The following is a 14,794-nucleotide window of genomic DNA, read 5'->3' on the forward strand; positions in this document are numbered from 1 at the left end:
TGGCCCAGGGCACTGCGAGATCTAGGAAAGACCCGGAGACACGGCAGAAACAACATCCTGTGTGTTATTAGGGAGGGAGTCAAACCATTCTGGCCGCCGAGGCGGCTGTGGGCGCGGAAGGATAGAGTCTCTTAGGCTGGCTTCTGTGCTTGAGCGTCTTCGGCTTTTCTTTCAGGAGGGCTGCCCTCTCCAGGTCTTTTCTGGACTGGTTCTTCAGGGAGGACACCAGGAGGGCACACTGAGACAGGAGGGGCGGTTAGCAGCACCAGTGCCGGAGCCCCCGCAGGACGCACACACACACACACACACACACACACACACACACACACACACACGGGAGCGTGAGCCTGCGTCTGCTAGGATCCTTGGGTTCCTCTTTCTGTCCCTAGAACGGGGGCACAGACACTGTGGACCAAATCCATTAATAACAAGTACCATGTATGGAGGGTCTGGGATGCACCAGGCACTGGGCCAGTTACAATCTGGGTGTCTCAAAGGTCAGGCAAGTGTATCTTATCCCCATTTTACAGATGAGGAAACTAAAGCCCAAGGCCACACTCCTGGTATATAGAGGGCCTTCCAGTCACACCCAGGTGGGTGTGGCTCCGAAGCCACTGCTCTTGCCATATGTGGGCCCGGCATCCACAAATGCCGGTCGGCCCACAAGATGCCGGGGGCTAACTCCCCAGCTGGCAGAATAGTATGTCATAGTTGATTCCGTCACCCACAACTGCCTGAAAGGTTCTCCAGTAATTCTTCTTGACCAAAGCTCAGGAAACGCCATTGGAATGTAAATAACACCCTGGGAGTGTGCATCAAACCATCATCACCCATGCATGTCTTGTGAATGAGTTTATCAGATGAGGGACCAGAGGAGAAGGATTTAAAACAAACAAACAAAGAGAGGCCATTTCCGGGAGGCTCACCCAGGGGAGCCCGCGCACTGGACAGGGAGGAAGGGGACGTGAGGGTGGCTCAGCGGGTGCTGCTCTGCAATGGCGGTGAGTAAAGTGTGAGTCAGTCTGAGTCCCCTCCACCGCCTGACTATGGCCACTTGAGCTCTCTGTCCATCCGCAGGGCTGGCTCTGCCCCGGCCCTTATCTTCCCCAATGGTCTGAACCATACCTCCACCTGTCATCCACAGGCCCCAGCAGGCTCCCTGAACTCACCTTTGTCCCAGGCCTACCCTCCCCGCACCTACCAAACTCCCTCCGGAGGGCCTGTTCTTGTCTCCTGGTCAATGGGCACCACTGTCACCCATGACCCCCAGTGGGGAACCTGGAAGTTACTCTGGGATTTTTTTCTCTCCTTCACCCCGTATAATCAGCCACACCTCTGGTCAATCCTCCCCCAACTCTTCTCATGGGTTTTCCCTTATTTCCATTCTCATTGCTACTGACAAGATCTGGCCCCTTTCTACCTCTCTAATCTCACCTCGAACGGCTCAACTCCCTTCTCTGAGGAAGTTACATTTTAGTGAGTCTTGAATAACAAGGACAATCCATGGATGATCTGGGAGGGGATGACAGACAGAGCACATAGCAGGTGCAAAGGCCCTGAGTTTAGGAATTAGCTCGATGTGTTCAAGGAATGCAAAGAAGGCCAGAAAGTACAGCTCACAGACCTAAAATCAATGCCTATAGGAAACCCTCATGTTTCATCTGAAGCCTTGGGGGTCAGTGGATCAGGAATGAGGGGGAAGCTGCTGTGGGATGAGTTCATGTCACCCAAAAGATACGCTGAAGTCTGAACCCTGGGTACCTGTGACTGTGACCTTACCTGGGAATAGGGTCTGTGTAGATGTCACTAAGGTGTGAGTTAATGAGTCATACTGGGGAAGGGTGGCCTCACTCTGATATGACTGGTACCACTCCAAGAGGAGAAGGGACAGACACAAAGAGAGAGGAAAGCATGTGAAGACGAGACAGAGACCGCCTGCTGCGTGAGCCAAGGACTGCCAGCCACCAGGACGCCCTCCTTGCCCAAACTTTAGTCCGGCCCCTCTGAGCCCTCTTCTCAACGAGGCTTCAACTTGGTCCTGCTAAACCCAGTTTTAGCAAAGAATCTTGCCAAGTCAGTTTAGTTAGAATCCCCCACCACTGATCAAGTCCCTCACCCCCCACCCTGATGTCTAAGTCCGTGACCAGCCTTCAGCAGGAATCCTGCTAAGTCCATTTAGCAAGAATCCCCCTACTCTCGAAAGCTAAACACGTTTCTCTTAGTAATTTCCCATTCGTGACCCGTCACTTTGCCATTGGCCGTAAACTCCAGCTGTCTTCGGAGCTGAGTTCGATCGCACTTCCTTACTGCAAGAGTCTTGCATAAAGTCTTCCTTGACATTGTAACCAGCATCCAGTGCAATATTTTTTCTTTAACACCAGCTGCCACTGACGGTCCCTACCCAGAGTCTCCTGAGGGAACACGGCGGAGTGTACGGTGTGTGGGATGGAGCTCCCCCTTGCGGGTTCTTATCTCACTAAGTTTGAAGAATACATTTCACAGACTAAAGGTACGTGTTAGTAAAAGGGTGGAAATTTATTGGAAGCAAATTCAGACTCTTACGTAGGGAGGGGGTCCCAAGGGGGTAACCCCCAAAGCCTCTCTTGCTGATGTTTATAAATGCTGTAGTTCTTTGTCTCTTCATGCTCCCTTCTAATTGGACCCCTTCCCCATTTTATGACCCCGTGCTTTTTGGATTGGCCACCCTTTTGCAGAACATCAAATTCAAAGTCCAAAACCCGCGTGGCGCCCCCCTCCCCATCCCCCCTTACCTTGTAACATTCCTCTATCTCCTGTGAAAATCTTCCCCTCTTTCCTCCATCTGTCCACATTTCTCTATCTTCTGCGAAAGTGTTTCCCTCTTCCCCACACTTCATGACTTTTATCCGCTGTGAATGGATGCCTTTTGGAGGCTTCAAGCCCTCACCTATGCATTCCTCCACCATGGACCCTCTTTATTCTCAGGACTCCCTAAACCTGCCTATTTTATCCCTAAAATTCCTTTCAGTGGTCCTCCTGACACCTTGATGTCAGACTTCCAGCCGCTGAAACTATGAAAGGATGCATGCCTACTGTTCTAAGCACCTGGCTCGTGGCACTTTGTGTGCAGTCCCAGAAATAATATAGAAGCCAGCGCACTCGTTTCCCCACCCCAAAACATACCTTTTGCGAGTAGTTGAGAGCCTTTTCCATCTCAGACACGATGGCGTTGATGTCGTCACTTTCATAAATGCCTGGAAACAAAGAATTTATGGGGGAGCACCGGTCCCGGCCCGATCTGTGCCGGTACACAGCAGGGGCCCATGGAGGTGACCTGAGCTGGAGCGGCAGGGTGGGGTCTTATGGGCTGAGCTGACCAGTCCCCACCCCGACAGTCCAGTGGCAGTTACAGCGAGGTTACCACCAGTGGGGATGGCCATGGGACCCAGCACCCAGGCAAGAGCTTGCACCCACAGGAAGAGCAGATAGGAGCAAGGGTGCTGGTATACTCCAGTGAGTAAAATCACCCACCCTGGGATTACTTAAAGTGGCTGATGTCTGTAGTAAGTATTGCTGACTAGTCTGAGAAGAACTGGAGCGCCATGACTAAGGAGACAGACTCTGAAGTTGGCCTGTGTCCTACTTTTAGACTGTGTGGGGAAGGGAGAGAGCTTTTTTGGCATCAGCTCACAACAATTCTGATGCCTTGAGGCATGTTTTGGGGTGGCGTTGTCTGCCCCCCTCCAGCTATCACAATGAGTTCTGTGAGCAACTGCCTTCCACCCACCTGTTGTGAACACTCCCCTGTGGGAAACACTAAACTAAGGGACCTCTAGTGCCCCTTCCAGCTCTCACATTCTAACGTATTTAAACAGTTTTACTTTTCTTTTTGACTTAAAAAATTACGGTAGAACATGTTACACAAATGTACCATTCTAACAATGTTTGAGGGTACGGTCAGCAGCGCTAAGTACATTCGCACTGTTGTGCCACCATCCCACCATCCGTTTGCAGCGAACGCGTGCTATGAGCAGCAGCTTTCCGTTTTTGAATGGGGTTTTCACGCTGCCTATCTGGAATACATCTCTGGCACAGGGAGCGGTGCTGGTACTGAGGTTCCCGGAGACAGAGAGGTGGAGGAACCAGCCAACACTCACGCACCTGTGTCTCCAAACCAGTGGAAACGGCCACCAGCAGCCCGGGTGACCTCACGGTAGGCAGCGGCCGTGTCGGTGCGGCTGGCGTAGCAGGCGGGTGGGGTGGTGTCCATCGGCGGCTCCCCCACGTAGAAAAGACACACATTCAGCTGGAGGTCGCAGCCCCCGCAGACCTCAGCCATGTAGGCGCTGAGCGTGGGCTGGGGGGAGAGGGTGGGGGTTCTTAAACCTGCTGGCCCCAGATCGGTTCTGCCTGATCATCTTTCTCGAGGGCCTGCGTGCCAGGTGAGCACTGGGTGCGGAGGGTAGAAAGACGGCTGAGCTGGGTCACAACTTCCCTATCTGGGGAGGGTGTGGCGGGAGCTGGACCTGAGAGCCGGGTGACAGCCTGGGAGCTCATTAGAAACGCACTCTCAGGCCTCCGGCCAGGCCTCCGGGGCCAGGCTCTGCATGCCCACACCACCCCAGGCGGGTCTCCTGCACACGAAGTCCAGCTGGGAAAGCCATGCTGAGAGGAGCGGCCAGCGGCCACCCGGGGACGCTGTGGGGTCATGAGGACGGGGGTGCCCGGGACCGGAGCACCTACCATGTCCTGGTCGGGGATGCCCCCTGTGAAGAGGTAGATGCCCTGCGACTGTTGTCTGTCTTTGTCCTTGAAGTCCACTTCCACCGCCTTGCGCAGGGCGCCGAGGACATTCCTGCTGCCGCGACACTGCAGGGTCAGGGCCCACCTGGGAGGCAGGAGAGCCCTGCTGAGCGAGGCCGGGGTGAGGCCAGAACAGAGGCAGGGACTGCCCCTCAGTGGAGCGGGGGATGGAGAGAGCAGCCATCCAGGCTGCCCGCAGGCCTGGCAGGTGCAGCCTCTGCCCGCCACCTACTGCCAGGCGCTTTGTAAGTTGTCGCGGCTCATGGACACCATCTCGGGCCTCCAGCTTTCGACGGTGCTCCCAAACCTGAGGGAAGGAGAGGGCTCGTTCTCAGGCAGGAGCCTGGTCCACTCTGGGTCCCAGCTCCTTGGGCTCCCAGGCTGTAAGGAGACCAAAATCCTGATTCCACCCCCAAAATGTTGGGGTGTCACCAGCCTGGGCCGGCCGAGACCTGGCTGTCATGACCTGCCCGGACGGTCACGGTGAGGGCAGAGCCAGGAGCGCCCTGGCCGCACTCCCTCCCTGTCTTGGAGACGTGTGTATATGTGTGTGTGTGTGTGTGTGTGTGTGTGTGTGTGTGTGTGAACTGCCCCGTCCCCTGGAAGGGGGTCCTTTCTCCCTTTTTAAACTTCCCTGGCACCGGCTCACGCTCACAACACGTCCCCCTCTATCTGTTTCTCATATGTATCATTTCACCTTTTCTGAGGCAGAATTTAAATCCTGAGAAGAGGCTCCTCCCTTCATCAAAGGAAAGGTGCCTTCTCCGTGGTTCACACTGATCCCACCTGGACTCCAGCCGGCACAGCCAGTCCCTTCAGAGCCTTGCTCAGCCTGTGTCCCTCGAGGCCATGCGGCCCGAGGGAGGGTTTGTGTTCGAACTTCTGCGCCTGGGCTTTTAGTAAAAGCCTGCCGAACGAATGGCTGGATGGGTAAGTGAATGAAGACAATGCGTAAAATGTTTCTCAACGCATTTTTTCTCGGAATTTATTATGAAAAGATTAGGCTCTGATACAGAGTAATATATAATATTAACTACTGACTTAATAGGCTCAGAACACTCCCTACTAGATGTGAAGGTGTGTAAATGTATAGTTCAAGTGGGCCCTTTGGCTCTCTCTCCTCCCATTAGTTAAAATGGTATGCAATTAAAAATATGTATAAAACTATGTATATGCTTAAATTATACATAGCTATATATAATTGAAATATATATATATTTAATTCTATTTATATTTTAAATGTATATATTAAATTATTTATATTTAAACATATAATTTAAATGTGTATTATATTTTACATAATTTAAATATATATAGTTTTACCTATTTATACCTATATAATTTAATTCTATATAGCTACACACAAAGTTAACATTTAGAATTGAAACCCTAAATGAACTATTGTGCCTTGCCAAACCCAAGTTAGGGGCATGCCTGGCCCTTCTTTTTCCCTCTTGTGCTTCTCAGTTTGAAGCCCAGTGGGGCAGTGGGCGGAGTTGTTTTATCCTGGCCGATCGGGCAGTGTGTTTCGGGGCTGCTCATTACCTGCTCCCCAGTGGGACTGTTCTGCAACTATTGAATTATTCAACGCCCCAAACACGATCATTCGAGGCAGATAAACAGACGGCTGTCCCAGGAAGCAGGGTGCTCAGAACATCTGCCGAGCCGCTGCCTGCCAGGAGCCCCAGCCCAGCGGCCAGGCCAAGCACGCCGCCTCCCCCAGGACCAGGACCAGCACCAGGACCAGGACGGGAGCTCACGCGATGACGTTGAAGGCATCCTTGTTGGACAGCTGCTCCTCCAGCAGGAGCCGCAGGGAGTGCTGGATATGAATAATGTACGTGGAACTGGCCGCCGAGAGGTCGAGCAGCACCACCAGCCTGCACAGAAACACAAGCCCCGGGAGAACCGAATCTCTTGGATAGTGTTCTTTTTGTTCCGTTTTACTCTTTAAAGTGTTTTCCGGGGAACTTCACATGCCAGGTGCACAGCTGGCCAAGTTGCTCTGGGTGGAGGTCAGCAGAGGTGGGTTCCAGCAGGTTTAGGTGCTGGAACCTCTCTCTCAGAAGGTCCTACCCGGAAAAGCCTCCTGGTGCAGACGGCCGAGGGCCGGGGGCTGAATGAGTTTCACATCCCTCCTTGTTAAAGCACTAGCATTCAATACCATTATAGGTCGGGGTCTTTGAAGGAAAAACGGAAGCATGGCCAGCAAGTAGGATGTGGCATTATGTGACCTGGGCCTCTGGGGAAATGTTTGTATCTTTTTTGTTTCCTTTCTCTGTTTTAAGATCTTTAGCCCCATTCAGTTTTTTCCTTTCACTGTTTCAAATCTTATATTCCCATCTCCTCCCTCCGTTCTCATTTTGAGACACCTGTAGACAACAAAAGAAAACCCACTCGATTTAGAATCAGACGACCTTGGTTCAAGCCCACTTCCTGTGTGACCTTAGGCAAGTCACAAAACCCCTCTGACCCTTGGCATGCTTACTATAAACTACAGTGTTTATAAGACGACTCCTCACAGGGTTAAGAATTAAAGGATAGAAGAGATGTATAGTATTATTACAAAGTGTGTTATTTTGTAAAGGTGACATATCAAATAAGGTATGGAATGAGAATAATGGCTCTAATGGGTACCCACTGCTTCTCCCTGCTCAGCATTCATTACCTCTTGTGGCGACAGCACCCTGTTCCTTTGGGACATGCCTCTGCCTCTAGCATTCCATTTGCTTTGGGTAGAGCTGACCCTACCCCAAGCTTTGAGAGTGGGCATGTGGGAAGCAGGACATCACGCCCCCCTGGTCAGGGTGCAGAGCTCATAGACGGCCCCTGCCCCAAGTTCTGGGAAGCTAAAACCGGAGGGGAAAGCTGCCTGCCGCCTGAAGACAAAGCCATCGGAGGAGAGATGAGAGATGGAGAGAGACTGACATACACGGGTCTCTGGATCGAGCCATGAAGGCAGCCAGCCAATCTGCTTTGGAGTCTTGCGTCACCTTAACCAGACTCCACTAGTTTGTTTCAGCCCATCCGCACTCGTTTCTGTTGCCTCTTAATGGGAAGAACCCTAAGTTACCCAGTGAGGACGTTACTGAGGTTGGTGGCGACTTTCCCCCCAGGGGTTCTGCTGAGTGGTTTGCCGTCCTTAGTCTACGTGATGGCTTCTGAGGCTTCCAATAGGGAATCCGTGAGCTGGGAATGTGCTGCGTCCACACCAAACCCATGACGGACAAGAACACGACTCAGGGGAAAGTACCTTTTTTCGCAGACGGTGCCCCAGATCCTCCTGCTGGCCAGTGAGAGCCACTCAATCCGCCTCTCATACGTCCGCATGGCTCTGCTGAGCTGTTTCTGCAAACCCACAGGCCACATGGGGTGAGCGACTGCACAGAGCGTGGCCGATTAAAGGGTCTGAGAGGAGGGGTGCACCCCAGTCGGCTTCTGGGAACGGTGCGCCACGGCCATGGGTATAAACATCCCACTAATCATGGACAAGCTGCCATGAGATCACGAGGAGAAAAGTCTCTCATTGCCTCATATATTGGGAGGAGGTAGATTTTGTCAAAGGATTAGAAGCTTTACTTTTTAATTTTTTATTAGAAGCTTTTGTCTGAGCATCCAGGTCTCTTCCTGGGATGGATGGGGTGGAAAAGGCTCCAAAAGTGCCCTGTGGGTGGAGCACAGCCTCGGTTTACAGGAGAGAATTCGGTCACTGGCCTGGTATCTCCACATCACTTGGTGCCTCCCCCCCCCCCCCCCCCCACGCCATGCTCTGACTGATGGGCCCATGGCCGACCTGGTACTCATAGAGGAAGGGCAGGTCCACGTGGACATTCCTCACCGTCCCGTCGTGCCACTGAAGCTGTACCATTGCCTTCTGCACTCAGTGTGGCCGGGAGGCGCGCAGGCGAATGGAAGCACACCGTAAGGAAGAATTTTAAGTTTAAAATTCTGGGGGCAGAATGTGCCCACCCCCATGCCCAGGTCACGGCCTGGCCTGGCGCTGGCAGCAGAGGCCCTCAGGACAGCAAGGGAGGCTGCCACCCCGGAGGCTCTGCTGAACATGGGAGTCTTTATTATAAAACATGGTTGGAAGTTTTGCCAATAATAGAGTAAGAGACCTTAAAAACACCCTGGCCATGGGCCTTAGGTTTGGGAACCTAGATAGGCCTTCATGAACACTTTGGAAGTCAAATTTGTTCATCTTCTTCTTTCATCCTCCACCAAATTGTCATATCCATGTCTCAGAGTATCATTCATCTGCCTAGTCATTCATCCATCCACTGAGTGAATTATCCATCTCTCTTTTCTTTTATTCTCCATCTTTCCATTCATTACTCCTTCCATTTCTCCACCTTTCCATCCTTACTTTCATCCTTTTATCTTTTTTATTCTATCATGTCATTCATCCTTCCATTTCTCCCTCCATCTGTTCACATGTCCTTCCTTCCTTCCATCCATCCATCCATCCATCCATCCATCCAACTATCCATCCATCCGCCTACATGTCCACGCATTCATCAACAGTTTCATCCATCTACCCATTCATCCTTCCTTTCCTTCCTCCATCCACTCAGTCATCCAGTAAACATTCATTAACTGCTGACTTGTACTACATATTAGCGATACAGAGTTTTTTCTTTTAAAGGGTTCATAATCTGGTGAGATCTGGACATGTAACGAATACACAGATTGACGCACTATAGGCGCTATGGCAGGAGTCTGTGCCAGGTGCAGGAGGACACACAGAGCGAGTGCGTTCTGAGGGGGACGGTGGTTCCCATTCCCTCCCTTTTGCCCCCCCCACGTTTCCTTTTCAGATGGGACGAGAGCCGGGACCCCTCAGGGCCCACAGGCCCTGCTCCTCGGGCTCTGCCTTGACTCTTGTTTCTGAACATTTATGAAGGGAAATGCCACAGGGGAGCCCCCGCAGAGGATGGAGAGGCCGGAGTCTGAGTCACCTCATGGATAGTTGACGACACCGTTTTCTGGAGAATAGGCACAAATTCCTCAACGGGAGCGAACGCGTTGGGCGCCAGGACCTGGTAAAGGCTCAGCTTCTTGGCTGTAAGGACAAATGATGGCTTGGGGCACCGCGTCAAGACGCCATGGCTGGTGCCCGAGTCAGGGACCTTCGCTCTCGGCCCACCCTCCTCGGGGACTTACCTCTTAGGCCATTGACCTTGAGCCATTCTGCAGAAGTCTTGTCCAAGTTTGGGAACTCAATTGTGAGGGGAGCTTCGTGCTTTGGGGGTTTAGGCAGGAGATCTCTGAGTGGCCCTTTGGCAATCTCTGTGGAAATCTAAATTAAAATGAAAACTCCTCATCACATAACCACACTTTAAAGCTGCTGAGTATTCAGTCTCCCACCACAGCTCCCCCAGGGGCATCGTATTAAAGGCAGTTTGCCTTCCCCTCTCACCATCCACACCCTCACCCCCCCTTCCTGGAGATTTCTGGGAGTTCCAGGGGAGGAGAAAGGTGTGCCCAACAATTCACTTCCTCTTTCGTGCGCTCATCTTCCTGCTGCTTCTCCATCCTTATCCATTAGGGTCCTCACCTTGGCCTCCTGCTGCGTGTCCCCTACGTGGCCCCAACCCCAGGCTTCAGGGAACCCAGACGCAGCTCTGCACCAGCCAAGTGGAAGCTCGGGTCCGGCCCGGCCTCTCTGCCCACGTTTATAAGCTGACGGCTGAGGTTCTGAGAGACTAACTCACACAGCTCACGCAGAAGCGAAGCGTAGAACAGCAGCTCCCAAACTGTACCCCTGAGCTCCGTTCTCATGAGTTTTGCTATCTCTGCATACCACTGCGCTATTATCTACCCAGTTTATTTTTAAATTAAACATATGGCATTAAAGTGTTTTAATATTCAATTTAATTTGCTTTCAAAAACAGACTCCTTTTTGGTACTTAAATAATTTTAGAAAGATCTATTGATGAGTAGATTTAAATATATAACGTTAAAAATATTAATCTATGTATCGCCTTACAATCATCTGTGAACCCCACATAGTACACGCATTTCACTTTGGAAAACTCTGACAAGGGTGTGGCCGCCCAGCAGCCCCGGGTCAGTCAGAGCCGTTAGTCAACCTGCTGGCTTCAGTCTGCTCATCTGTAGGATGGGCTGATAATCTATTGCCGCTGAAAGAACAAACAAGTCCTTCAGAGAATTCAGCACCCGGCCCCCTTCCCTTGCACACTCAGCAGATGAGCTGTGGTCATGACTGGATGCCATGGTGGTTCTGGGGAACCAGCAGGAGAGCTGGGCCGACCTGCAGCCGTCCAGGCGGCTGCTCTCCTGCCCCGGCCAGGACGCCGCCTCCCAGCGCTCTGTCCACAGAGCAGCGTCTAAGCAGCACTGAGCGCTCATGGTACGCGTGCTGTTCTGCCCTCGATAAGGTAACTGTCGCTGCGCAGGACGCTGGCCCTGAGTGAGGGCTGGGGAGGCATCTCAGACAGCCTACTCTGTGCGGGGCGACGTTCGTCACGCGCTGCGCTGGGAAGGAGCGGTGGAAATGCCCAATTCCTCAGTTAGAAGACCCTCCGGGCCCCTCGGGCACAGTGGGAGGCCGGGGCCCACCCAGCTCAGAGTGAGAGGCTTTGCCTCTTCTCACTTCCAGGAGGGGGGTTGGGGGAGTGAGGAAGGAGAGTGGGGCGAGGCCAGCTGGCAGCCTCCCAAGAAGGTCCCAGAGTTTTCCCGCCCACCTACCTCCTTTTTCGGGCCGCTGAGCTCCGGGCAGGCGGCGCTCTGGTGCAGGGCGTGGACGTGGCCCAGGAGGCTCTGGGCCTTCTGCATTTCCGCCAGCAGCTCCTCGATGTCGGGGCTGGCACAGATCTGGGGGTGTCAGGAGCAGGAAGCCAGCTAGAGGCCACCTGGCCGCCCACCCGCAGCAGCCCAGGCCAGAGGCAGGCAGCGACCAGCACCTGCCTTACATTAAACCTGGCGCGTGGCCTGGCCCACGCGCGGGGCAGAGCTCCCAAACCTGCCGTGTCCCACGGACAGCACTGGCCCGCAGCACTTAGACAAGTGAAGGGTTGCCTAACCTTAAAACTGTGAAGAAACTTGACACCCTCTATTAGGGCTACGTAATAATGATAATCTTGAAAGGACTATAATCAGTGTTGGCCAGGATGCTAAGACTCGAGACCCTTGTGCGCTGCGGGTGGAATGTGAAAGGCGCAGCCGCTGTGGAAAACGGTGTGGTGGCTCCTCGTAAAAACAAGCAGAATTGCCTAGGACCCCACGTTGCCCTCTCGGTATCCACCTCAAATCCTGGAAAACGGGGCGCGGCCACCTGTACACCAACACCTGTGGCAGCTCACACTGGGAGCCACCCAGATGGCCAGCGACTGGAGAGTGCGAGCAGACCAGGAAATGGAACATTCCCACCGTGACCAGGAGCGGCGCTCTGCACGGCTACAACACGGGTGGGCCTTGAAGACACTGCCTGAGTGACAGCAGCCACGAGAGGAAGGGGGCTCCCTTTAAGTGAGACGTCCGGGCTGAGCAAGCCCAGGGAGGCCGGCTGCGCGGTGGCTGCCAGGAGCCGCGGGGGAAGGGGGTGGCTGCCTGGTGGTGGGCGCTTCCCTCTGGGGAGATGGGAGTGTTTGGAACAGGAGGCGGCAGCTGCTCGCACTGTGACTAAATCCACTGTGAGGCGGCTGACTTTACGTCATGTGACTTTCACTTCATTATTTTAAATGTAAAAAATAACAAGCATAGAACAACCGGACTTCTGGCTCTTCTTGAACAAGCCGGAGGACCTGGCAGCACGGGCCACACTCCCACCCAGCAGGGCCTGGCCGGGCTGCGCTGCAGGCGGCCCCGCGCTCCCTACTGCCCCCAGAGTCCGTCATCACGCGTTATCGTCCTCACACTGGCATTTTGCTCATGTTAAAGGGGACAGTGAAATTCATGATATCCATATCTCTGTCAAGAGTGGAAAACCAGCTTTAACCGGTTTGGCTCAGTGGATAGAGCATCGGCCTGTGGACTGAAAGGTCCCAGGTTTGATTCTGGTCGAGGGCATGTACCTTGGTTGGGGGCACATCCCCAGTAGGGGGTGTGCAGGAGGCAGCTAATCAGTGTTTCTCTCTCATTGATGTTTCTAACTCTTTATTCCTCTCCCTTCCTCTCTGTAAAAAAATCAATAAAATAATTTTTTTTTTTTTTTTAAAAAAAAGAGTGGAAAAACAACAGATACGCCAAGAGGACCACAGGATTTACGATGAAATCTCTCTTAATCTCTCTTAAGTCATTTATTTACTGGGCCTCCCAGCGCCTGTAGTCTGTGACCCCGGCACACAGAACCTGGGCAATGAGGGCACAAGAGGGCGCTGCTGAGAAGAATGTCCACGGCGTCCGCTCCTCGTGAGTCATGCTCCTCTGGGCCCTGCACAGGCCGCGAGGCAGCTACGCGCGGACTGGCGGCTTGAGCGGTGAGCAGGCCAGGCAGCCTGTGAGCGGCCGGATGGCTGCATTCTGTCTGCCAAATGGGTTTGCACACATTTGCTGGTGTTGCCTCCATTGTGGACACAGGTAACGGGGCAAGGACGGGGTGGTGGGTTGGTAACGGATTGACTGCTCATTCAGCAATGACTGCTGCGGATGCCGGGCAGGAGCTGGGGAGGGGGGCTGTCGAGGAGAGAACTGGGGCCGCTGATGCAGACTCAGAGGACTCTACCCACGAGGCTTTCAAACGCCTGCAGCCTCACGGGTGTGCAACGAGCTCATCACACATCTAACCGCAGGATCTCTTGGGACTTCCTGTTCTTCCCACACATTCACCTGAACCTGATTAGATCTGTGTAAGCCCATGAGCTTGGGGCCAGAGGGAGGCGAGTACGCAGCCTGGCCTGCCCGGCCCAGGGCCCCAGGCACCCTGGCAGCGGCAGGGTGAGGGCAGCGGGCAGCGGCTTACCTCCGACTCTGCGGTGTAGCAGTGGTAGTGGCCCCCAACAGCTTCCGCGAGGTTCTTCAGGACAGCCTGCGGGACGGCACGGTCACCCTCCAGGCCCTGCCGGTGCTCCGACAGCTTGCTCCTGCCCAGCCTCTCCAGCCTCCAGCACGTCCCCTCCGACCGGGGAGACCGTGTTCTGGCCCACAGCTCGGGGCCTGTCCACACAGGTCGCCCAGGCTGCCCCTCACCGGGAAAGCCGCGGGTACTTACGGGGGGCACCCGGTCCTCGCACTGGTAGGTGACAAGGTGGGTGTGGAGGCCCCTGCCCAGGGTGGCCTGTTGGATGTAGTCAGACAGGATTTCAGGAGGCTGGTCCGGGCTGGGGAGAAGACGGAGGAAGATAGGGGCGCCCTGGCATGAGGACATTTCCGAGCAAAGGGATCATTTCCAGGGAACGTCTGCGGGCCCAGCCAGCCACCCGCGCCCCAGGTCACCCGCGAGGAGCGGGCGGGGCACAGCACAGGCCTGGCCGCTCTGGCAGCCCTGCGCCGGCTCGTCCGTCAGGCATGTGTCAGGAGTCATGCGTGATGCTCTTCCTTCTAACCCGGTTCGTGGCCCCTCCATGTAGTCTGTTACCCACTGAGGAAAGGAGACCTACCAGCTTCCCAGTATGGCCACCAGAGAAGTCAGCCCCTTGAGAGCGCAGGCTTTCCTCAGGGCTTGGAGCAGATTGCTGCCTCCTTCCGGCTGCGGCTTCCTTACCCAGAGTCTGAGCTCCTGGAGGCTGAGGAGACAGCGAGGGCGGCCAGCAACCTGGTCCCAGCTCCACCAGGACCAGCGCCCGCTCATCTGAGCCTGAGGATAGCTCTCTGAGGGAATGCCTCTATTCCCATTTCATAGATGAGGAGACTGAGGCTCAGAGTTAGGATGATACTAACCAACTGGCAACACAGAATTCAAACAGGTTCAACTCTAGGACCAGAGCTTAGTGACTCTATTGTCAGAGGGTCTGGCGAACTCTCCTGGGAGGCAGCCCGCAGCCCAAAGCGTGGCGGTAACCCCGAACACTCAGAGGCCTCTGGGGGAGCAGCTGCGAGGCCGCCGCATGGG

General features: G+C 54.0%; 1 protein-coding gene across 1 annotated transcript in view; it reads right to left on the reverse strand.

Moving 5' to 3' along the window:
- VWA3A (von Willebrand factor A domain containing 3A) overlaps nt 1-14,794 on the reverse strand; it is a 69,019-nt gene that overhangs the window by 14,058 nt on the left and 40,167 nt on the right. The window contains exons 8-21 of the mRNA XM_036311076.1: nt 14,343-14,468; nt 13,955-14,063; nt 13,706-13,771; nt 11,494-11,619; nt 9,946-10,081; nt 9,741-9,844; nt 8,576-8,656; nt 8,036-8,130; nt 6,543-6,662; nt 5,015-5,089; nt 4,723-4,867; nt 4,141-4,336; nt 3,163-3,233; nt 86-238 (exon numbers count right to left, since the gene is read on the reverse strand). Coding sequence (XP_036166969.1) covers nt 86-238; nt 3,163-3,233; nt 4,141-4,336; nt 4,723-4,867; nt 5,015-5,089; nt 6,543-6,662; nt 8,036-8,130; nt 8,576-8,656; nt 9,741-9,844; nt 9,946-10,081; nt 11,494-11,619; nt 13,706-13,771; nt 13,955-14,063; nt 14,343-14,468 — 1,603 coding nt within the window. The remainder of the gene's footprint in view (nt 1-85; nt 239-3,162; nt 3,234-4,140; nt 4,337-4,722; nt 4,868-5,014; nt 5,090-6,542; nt 6,663-8,035; nt 8,131-8,575; nt 8,657-9,740; nt 9,845-9,945; nt 10,082-11,493; nt 11,620-13,705; nt 13,772-13,954; nt 14,064-14,342; nt 14,469-14,794) is intronic.

The sequence above is a fragment of the Myotis myotis genome, unplaced genomic scaffold, assembly GCF_014108235.1.
Source record: "Myotis myotis isolate mMyoMyo1 unplaced genomic scaffold, mMyoMyo1.p scaffold_m19_p_5, whole genome shotgun sequence".
NCBI lineage: Eukaryota > Metazoa > Chordata > Mammalia > Chiroptera > Vespertilionidae > Myotis > Myotis myotis.